We start from the raw sequence: 9726 nt of genomic DNA on the forward strand, positions 1-9726 counted from the left end.
AGAATGTTAATATTCCTATTCGTTTACTCGAGAAATAATGCTAAACCCAACTCCTAAAATAGCTATGGTTCTACATCATTATTGACTTTACTCCAGTAGTCTCAAAATGATTCAATTAGGAGGGAACCATGGAACCTACTCACACACCAAACAAGGATCTTTTATTCCACTAGACCAAGCTTCACTTGCTCGGTATTTTTGTGCTGTCAATGACTAAAATCTCCATCGCTCACTCAATCAATCGATATTAAAGGATGTCAATTACATGTTTGCGCCCCAAGTTTCATTGTTACACTCTAATGCCAACCTATTAATTTGTGGATCCAACCAATTAAGCAATGCAGATTCTTAATCTTACTGAAAATATAATACTCCCGCGCTGTTTTTTCTTTACTTGCAACGTTTCGAGTTTTACACTTTTCATAATATACAATACAGAATTTAGCATATATGATATCATTAGATGTATCTCAATATATATTTACGACATTTTAACCTTTTTATAATTTTCACAAATATATACTTAAAGATATTAATGGTATATCCACAATGGAGAAAGTATTAATTGTATCGATAACGAGATAAATAAACCAATATAACACTAAACACAATATATATTTCATTTTCAAACAGAACTACAAAGAAACTGTTATTTACTGAAAGAATAATGAGAAGGATTTGTAAGATGGTCAGTTCAGAGTTTCCCATCTAGAAGCACAACTCGTTTATGTATTTATTTATGCACCAAAAACCAAACAAAACATAAATTCTCATCCACTAATGATATACTCCCAGTAGTTGATGTAAACATACTCCAGGAAACCAACACACGAGCAAGAGCAAGTCCGCCGCAAGCGAAAGAGACGAAAAATAAGAAAGCAAAATTCAATCCTACCCTATGCTAAAATATACATGGAAGTTGGTATCATGACAAAGATTAGAGGGGTATAAGTTAGAGGTCAGAAAGATGAACACAATGTCACAAACAACATCCAGCATGATAGGTACATCCGCGCACATAGTATAACTCACATGCTATCATATACCATTCACAACAAATCAACATCCAGGAAGAGATTGTGCAGAATCATACGGAGAAAAACTCGCTACGGACTCGCTATAATGCAATGGATTTGGGTACCTCATAGAAGAAGAGCCAAGGTAACTTGATGAAGCATTACTAGGACTTGGAATATATGGAGACACGTATCTGGTATTGAGTGGTGATATAGATGGGTAGCCGAGAGAACCTGGAGACATATACTGAGAAGTGTACGACCGTTGAGAGGACATGTTCCTAAGGTCTAAGGAGCTTCGACTCACACTCATTGAAGGAGAATGAAGGTTGTGATATGAGTTGAGAGGACGTGGTAGGAATCTTTGAGGACTACTTGCAATAGATTGATTACGAGAGTTTGTATAGGATCGTGGACTTGGTGAAGCTATTTGTATAGCAGAGGAACGTATTGATGATGACCTAAATGAAGAAAATGGTGAGGAGGCAACAGATGATGGATTGGAAGAGAGCAGCGGTGTAGATTCTGATGCCGGAGGTTCACCGGTGCTAGTCCTTGCATCTCGCTTGCATACCGGGCAAAATGTTCTCCATGAAGTGAGCCAAGCATCTACACAATATGCGTGAAATTCTGCAAGAATTCATAACATAAAAAGTTAGATCCTCCATGGAGACCTGTGAAAATATAAAATTGAAGTAGAAGTGCATTGAACATGGAGATCAGAAAAGCAGAAGTCAAGAGTAAACGTATGAATCTGCTAAAACAAATGCAAGAGGCATCGTGAACTTTAATTAGCATGTTTGATGGTTCTATGTTTCTATATTGTGACAGAATATAAGTCAGAAACACATTCCACTTTTTTTTTTTTTTTGAGGGGAGAAACACATTCCACTTTGTTTATGATTGCATTGGTAAATAAAACTAACACACCATGCAGAAACTGCATATGAAGCAAAACAAATAAGTGCCACATTAGCAAATACTCATAAACAGCGACAAGTACAAAAGAGAAGCAAAACTTACTGTGGCGACATGGTAGAACCCGAAGCCTGTCTCCGACCATGTAATCCTCAAGGCATATAGCACATGTTGATGCTGTGCAATTTTCCTCTGTTACAGCTGTGAATATCAAGCTTGGCATAGCTTTCACCAAACGACTACTCATCCCATGAAATTCTCGAACTCGGGCTTGAGGTCTTTCACGTCTAATACGGTGCCTTCTAACAAAGAAACAAGTAGCCAGCACCGCAGACATTGCCAGTAAAGAAATAAAGGAAATTGCCATTATTGACCATGCAGAACTTTCATAGCTAGCAAGTATCCACACTTCCACAGCAGGGCCAGCATAGATCTTTAATTTGTGTCCAGTTGCTTTTGAAACAAATACGGCAGGTATCTTTATACCAGCAGAATTACCTGCCACTGCATTCCAGAAGACAACCCCTTAGAACGTTACAGAACAATTTAGTCATACAAAATATGGACATACACAGAACACACAAGTGGTTTAGTAAAAATACCCATGGTCAAAAGCTATGGTCATGTTCATTTTCTTGACCAAAAGACTGCTAATAAAAACTGAAAATATAGAAACCTAGTTGAATAAATCTCCCCATGTGCACATAGAAAAGAGCATATGAGAGGAGAACACTAGTCAATAATTTTCAGTAGGTTCTTTTGCAACTTCGTCACTGAACCATGATGAGAAGGTAAACTGCAATACATAGGGAAGAGAAATGCAGCTTCCGTACAATTTCAAAATTGCAAATGCGAGATTCTCCAAAATATATGTCCCGACTTCAAATTAACTGTTATTTTGAGTATGAAACCATACACCGTAATGAGGTCTGTATAGTAAGGTATAAGGAAGACAAAATTTCCGATGAATGGCTTGTGCTGAATTGCATGTAACAATGCACATAATCTGGCTACGGGGTGTATCCTCATAATCCCCTCTACAGTCTACACTAAGTGCTTATAGAACAGGGATTGTTGATCTCTCAGAAAGTGCAAGAGAAATGATTGTATATACCATACAATTTTCTCTTGGTTGTAAATTATATTAGGCATGGATTGATATTGAATTATGGTTTTATACTAGGATTGGGTCTTATTTGGGCTCTTTTCCACTAAATATGAGTGGACTTTGTTTTGCAAACAATGACTTGTATTGGTTGCATATTTCGTTGAATTGAAAGAAAAAATCTCGTCTGAATCACTCCCAAAATAGTTGATACAAGTAAGATAATTTCTGAATCTCGTTTTTGATAAAAGGAAAGAAAAGATATGACTAAAACAATAAGATAATTTACGTAGTTGCTCAAATATGTGGAGTTATTGGCCACTGAACACAATCGGAGGACCAAGTCCAGCACACGTGTTGAATCTTGATACAGTCAAACACTAACAATTGCCTTAAAAACGTTTCAATGAACTCCATATAGTGTTGAATATCATCTTTAATCCATCAAACCATATTAGAGAAATCTTGAGGCAAAATGCACAAGTATTAGGCTAAACTTTGTGATGAATACCGTCTTCTGAAAGTTACAGTAGGAATCTACATCCATGTGTCATCACTACATTCTGGTGGCAACCCATCTTCTTACTTTCCACTCTTTCAGTTTCAACCCCTTTAGTGGATAATGATGTTGAAAGTATTCCCAACACTTAGTAGTTCATACAGGTGATTTCCTCACCCACTCAACAAAAATATGATGCTGTACCCGACCCAGCTCAACCACCATTCGTCCCTTCATTTATCCGATAAGACAGATGTTTTGCTAGAGAAATTGAGGAATGCTGCATTTATTTTTCTCCGATATTTCCTCTATACTACTATAATAGTTGTTTTGGTTATGATAGAACTTACCATCTTCACTACAAAAAAATCTAAAAAAGAATCCATAGACTCCAAAACTGTCGATGTGAATCTTCAAAAGTATTCCCACATACAATACCAAAGGCTTGAAAGAGTTACACAATAGTAAACACTACGGTGAGGAACAAATTTTTTACTTTGCTACCAGAGCACTTATCATATTCTTATTTAATAAGTTTAAGACATAATTGTTTTGTCTAGTAGTTAATTCCATCTCATATTTGTGTTTAATTTTAAGTACATCAGCAAGTTTAACCAAAGTTTAACAAGACATACTCACAACAACCTATGTCTCCCTTGCACCATACAAAATATGTCTTCCTTAAACCTTATAGATCAAATCTCATTAAGGTGCTTGTTTCATATCCAAAACAACTCTAAGTCTCTTTTAAACTCAATTACAAAACTATTTCAGTAGCTTGCTACTCTAAATCATCAAAGATCAATCCATCAACTAACTTAAAAAATAAATGATGCATCATACAATAAATGAGAAGGAAGAACAACATAAAAAGATGCAATCAAAGATCAAGATATGAGAATTACTTGCAACTAAAGCACCACCATCCTCATTGTCATGAATGATTACAGCTTCAAAGCCTGCATTCTGTGCCCTTCTAACTTTATCCTCAAAGCTACATCCACCTCTTATAATCAATGCAATTGGAGAAGTACAATTGCTGCCACCATGTTCAACAGAATTCGTCAACCGCGAACACGCATCAAGAGGCTCAGCTATGTACAATCTCCCACAAACACCAGTTGACAAAATTGGTGCTGATAAAACAAATCATATAAGTACTCAACTTTGATAACATACTTGTAATCAAAACCAATTTCTTACTATATTCTACATAAAAGATTACCAAACTTTTTCTAAAGAACTAAATAACATAGATTAAGATTAGAAACTCACCAAAGCTAGCTTCAATATCTTCATATTTGAGTGTGAAATTTCCCCCCTCTATAACCACAGAAGCAGAAGATAAACAAAACATCATGATCAAATATAACCCACAAATTAAAATTCTTCTGTAAACCCCAAGAGCCATAACAACTATTCAATAAAAAAAAAACACCCAAATCTGATCTGTCTCAGATTTTGAAGAAAACCCACAAAGTTCAGAAATTTATTGAGGATTTCACTCAGGAAAAGCAGAAATTAGACTTTCAACTTAGGGTTTATTGAAAAAGATATCAACTTGCAAAAACCCAGAAAAGAAAAACTTCAATTTGACCCAAAACCCAGCAAATCCCTAATTAAAAACAAGAAAAGTTAGGAATTTGCGGATGGAAACATCAGCTTCCATCTGCACATTGAAGAAATTATTGCCAGAATTTCAGATTTTTTTTTTTTGGGATTTTAAGGAAGATAATACAATAATTTAGACAGTGAAGGGTTGAGAAAAAAGGACAAGGTAAACAGAGAACACTAGACAGAAAAAACTATGTGCTTCTTCTTTTTTTTTTCTTAATTTTTTTTTCTGGGAAATTTGGATAATTTTGTAGTAAATTTCTTAGTGATTATTTTTTAGTTTATAATTGTGCAAAGATGCTAATTGAGTTCGGAGTATAAAACAACATAGTTGAAGAAAACAACAATTACTAGTTCTCCCCTCAAACATCACCACCTCATGTCCTCATCTCATCTTATTACCAATAAATGATTTTGTGTACCATAAATAAATAAATTATAAGAGGCCAATCCAATGTCTCTTAATTATGGTCCCTTACCCCTTGAGTTATGGGATCCACATGACCACATCCATGATCCATTCCCACAAAAATCAAAATTTTAAGCTTATCTTGAGTTAATTATTTTTCGTCTAGGTATATATTTTTCGTTCAGGAATATATTTTTCAGTTTAATTTGATCAGTGTTATTATGATTCAAAGCAATTTTAAGATTAAAAAAAAGTGATTTTAAGGTAATCTAAAGAAAAATAAAATTTTATGATAGCAGAGTTGTTCAGTTTTCGGATTTTTTTGTTTGTTTGACCTAGTTTGACTTATCCTCAAAAGTATTTGATTGTAGTGTATTATCAAATACTCCCTCCGCTTTTAAATAGATGTAATATTTGACTTTTCATACTTGTCGAGATACAACTTTGACCCATGATATTTCTAATTTTATAAATTTAAAAATTATAAAAAATACATATTTGAAAAGTGTATATCAAGAAGACTCCAACAAGATCCCACATAACTATATTTTCTATTATGTATAAATAACTATTGATGGTCAAACAGAGGTAGATGAATAGTACCCCAAAGTCAACGTGTTACATTTAAAAAAGAACGGAGGGATTAGTACTTTATTCAGAAGTAGATGTGATAGGATTTGCCGATTTGGTGGAGATTCTTGAAAGATAAAGTTGGGTATTTGATTAATAGAGATAGAATGTAGCCCAAAATGTTGTAAGAAAATCAATACTTTATCTGGTTTCTAATAATTACAATGTTGATTTTAACAATATATTCTCGATGAGTAAACCTGCGTGAGGATAGTCCAGAAGAAATTCTTCTTACCATGGGTTCTCGAAAGGAGCCCCAAAATAAATAAAATAAAGTATCAAATTCACAATGATATTTTATTAAGTAATTATATCAAAATCACATGTTATTTATTAGTAGTTTTACTTTAGAATATAAGTACATTTTTATTTACTTATTTATACTTCATTTGGGTAGATTAGTAAGAGCACGAAATGAGAAAGACTAGTTGACTCTCAAATTGAAGGAACTTGCATGGGACAAACAACCAAACAAGACATTGCGCATTCAAAAACAGCATAAAAATAAGTGTTTCAGACAGTATATTTTTTTGATGCGAACATTTTACACTTTTAAGACATCATATATTAAAATATTTAATATTATACAATATTACAAAAATATTGTTTTTTTTTTACTTTTAAAACTTTTACAACTTCGACTATGCAAAAAGCTGCTGTTGCAAACAAGATTTTTGCACTATGGGCCGTGATACTACATTGCATACATTTGTGGGCTTAAAGTTGAACAGGGTCCACTGATGTTGAGAGTGGGCCTTGTTCTCGTAAACCTTTGTGTCTAGGTGGTCAACGTTTTGATAATATAAGAACTATTTGGATTTAGGGCCCATATATTTAGTCCAAGTTCCAATCAATGCCACTTTGGGCCTTTGGCAGAATTGGCACTTAGGTAGTTTTGTTGTACTCAATTATTCTTTCATGAAAGTGTCTTTAGCTAGTGTTAAGTTTTTTTTTTTTTGAAAGAAAGAAAAGGGATTTCATTAATATTTCGCCAAACGGCACTTACAAGTCATTTCTGAAAAACATAAAATTCTAAAAGAAATACATATCACCCTAGAAATGTAAACATCGCAGATTTGACTTAATTTTGCCTTAATAAAAATCTTCATCTGAAGCAATGCAATCTGTGAGTTCGCTCTGGTTCGGCATACGATCTGCAGATGCGGAAATTTTGGGATGAACGTACTCCAATAGTCTTCCATAATTTTACAAAAGTTGTGAAACCCTAATTCTTCAGGTTGAATCTCGAACTTCAACCAATGAGAATAATTTCTCATACCTAAAAACAAAAGAACTATACTCACAACTCCCATAGGGGAGAAGGAGATTTCCAAAACAGAAACTAAAAACCCCATAAAAGGGTTTGAGAAAATCTCATAAAGAGATACTAATTTATTGAACAAAACAAGAAAATGAACTAAAAACTGAAAATAAAAGGGAAAAAGGGGCTTACCATGGATGAAAACATCCATGGCAGCCCCCTAATTGATGAAGAAGGGGTAAGGGAGGCTAGGGTTTTAGAGAGAGAAAAGGAGAGGGGAGGCTAGGTTTTAAAAAACCCCTAGCTAGTGTTAAGTTAACTGAATAAAACTTAGCTTCACGTTAACTTTTGAATTATTCACATATTTCACTATAATTTACAGATATCAGTTTGCAAATATTTTTACAAAAGACCTACCTCGAAAATTGTTTATAGATATTTGCACCAGTCTTAGCATACGACCTCCTCGTGTTATGACTGCAGGGGTGTGGTAGAGATAATAGTTACCATAATATTTTTTCACCTATTTAGGATATATTTTGTATAGATTGATTCTAATATCATTATGATTCCTAACATAGTTAGGATATAATTATTGTGAATTCTATATATTGATCAATGGAACACTCCAAGATTATGGAGTTCTATACAATCTAACATATATATACTATATATACCTTCCAACTTCCAAGTATTAAATTGTGCAAGTAATTAATCGAGCTTAAGTTGGTCTATGTGGTTAGACTTAACTTACGTTCATTCTAATTTCTTCATATCAGAAATCCATTCTAGTCTGACGTGATCTCTAGCAATTTGATCAAAACATCCAAAGAACCAATCTTTTTTATCATTACTTTGAGATCACAAGTTCAAGTCTCACTAAAGATACTTTAAGAATAAGATTTCCTTACTGTCTTCTACTTTCAAAGTCCATGAACACACAAAATAAGATATGATTACCCAATCCATCACTCAAAAGAATGTCAAATTGTACAAGTACTCAACTACTCATTATGGTAATGCGACTAATATGCATCTCATTACTCTGTCCTTATTGTATTTTTGGAACTATAAAAGTCAATAAGAAATTAAGATCGAAATACAAAACAAGTTTATAATACCAAATAAAACCTGAGAAAATATTCAATAATAGAAGTAGCATGGTTGGTACTTGCCTACTTGGTAGGTGTCTGATGGGAGAACGGCAACGTTCATACGTCTAAATTTGGGGTCACCTATAATTAGTTGCATAAATTACTATATATATCTAACAATCCAAAATTATGGAGTTTTATACAATCTAACACTCCAAAATATGATCAGATCCAAAGAAGTCCATAAACGGTCAGAATTGAAGGTTATAAAACGGTTTTAGACGTTCTCAGATCCTTGCACCGAATGTCGTGGGATGCCTCGAGGAAAAATGAGATGGTATATTAAGGACTTCCACGACTTTGAACGGCTATAAAAACAACTTTTACAACCGTTTCGGGGCCATTCTATGGCTGCACCATAAAATCATAAATGGGTGGTTTGATGGTATTTTGGGGAAATTCAGATGTTGCGAAGCACTCGGGATGTATTATAAATCTTGCCACACCTCATAGGAATGTTTTTGGAGAAAAATATGACCGGGTCCGGATGAGTCCTAAAACGGTCAAAATTGAAGGCTATAAGTCACGGTTTTAGACGTCCTCGAGACCCGTGCAACAAATGTCGTGGTATGCCTCGAGGGGCATGGGATGGTATATTAAAGACGTCAACGACGTTGAACGGACATAACAACAACTTTTACAACCGTTTCGGGTCATTCCGTGGCTGCACCAGAAAATCATAAATGGGTGGTTTGATGGCATTCTGGGGCAATTCAGATGGTGCGAATCACCCGGGATGCATTATAAGTCGTGTCGCATCTCATATGAAGGTTTTCGGCAAAAAATATGACCGAGCTCGGAGAAGCCCTAAAAGTGTCAAAATTGAAGGCTATAAGTCACGGTTTTAGACGTCCCCGGGACCCGTGTATCGAAAGTCGTGGGATGCCTCGAGGGGACATAGGATGGTATATTAAGGACTACCACGACTTTGAACGGGCATAAGAACAACTATTACGATCATTTCGGGTTCATTCTATGGCTGCACCACAAAATCATAAATGGGTGGTTTGATGGCATTTTGGGGCAATTCAGATGGTGTGAAGCACCCGGAATGCATTATAAATCGTGCCGCACCACACAAAAAGGTTTTCGGCGAAAAATATGACCGGGCCTAGAGAAG

At 34.8% G+C, this 9726-nt stretch overlaps 1 protein-coding gene across 1 annotated transcript; it reads right to left on the reverse strand.

Moving 5' to 3' along the window:
• Window positions 1-596: 596 nt before the first annotated feature.
• On the reverse strand, window positions 597-5523 carry LOC104894340 (receptor homology region, transmembrane domain- and RING domain-containing protein 2). Its single transcript, XM_010680587.4, has 4 exons — window positions 4814-5523; window positions 4444-4674; window positions 2040-2438; window positions 597-1646 (listed from the first exon to the last, which is right to left on the reverse strand). The coding sequence occupies exons 1-4, from the start codon at window positions 4947-4949 to the stop codon at window positions 1060-1062; spliced, it is 1353 nt and encodes a 450-aa protein (XP_010678889.2). The 5' UTR covers window positions 4950-5523; the 3' UTR covers window positions 597-1059.
• Between the last annotated feature and the right edge of the window lie 4203 nt (window positions 5524-9726).

This window comes from Beta vulgaris, chromosome 1, assembly GCF_026745355.1.
Source record: "Beta vulgaris subsp. vulgaris cultivar EL10 chromosome 1, EL10.2, whole genome shotgun sequence".
In the NCBI taxonomy this organism is placed as follows: Eukaryota; Viridiplantae; Streptophyta; class Magnoliopsida; order Caryophyllales; family Amaranthaceae; genus Beta; species Beta vulgaris.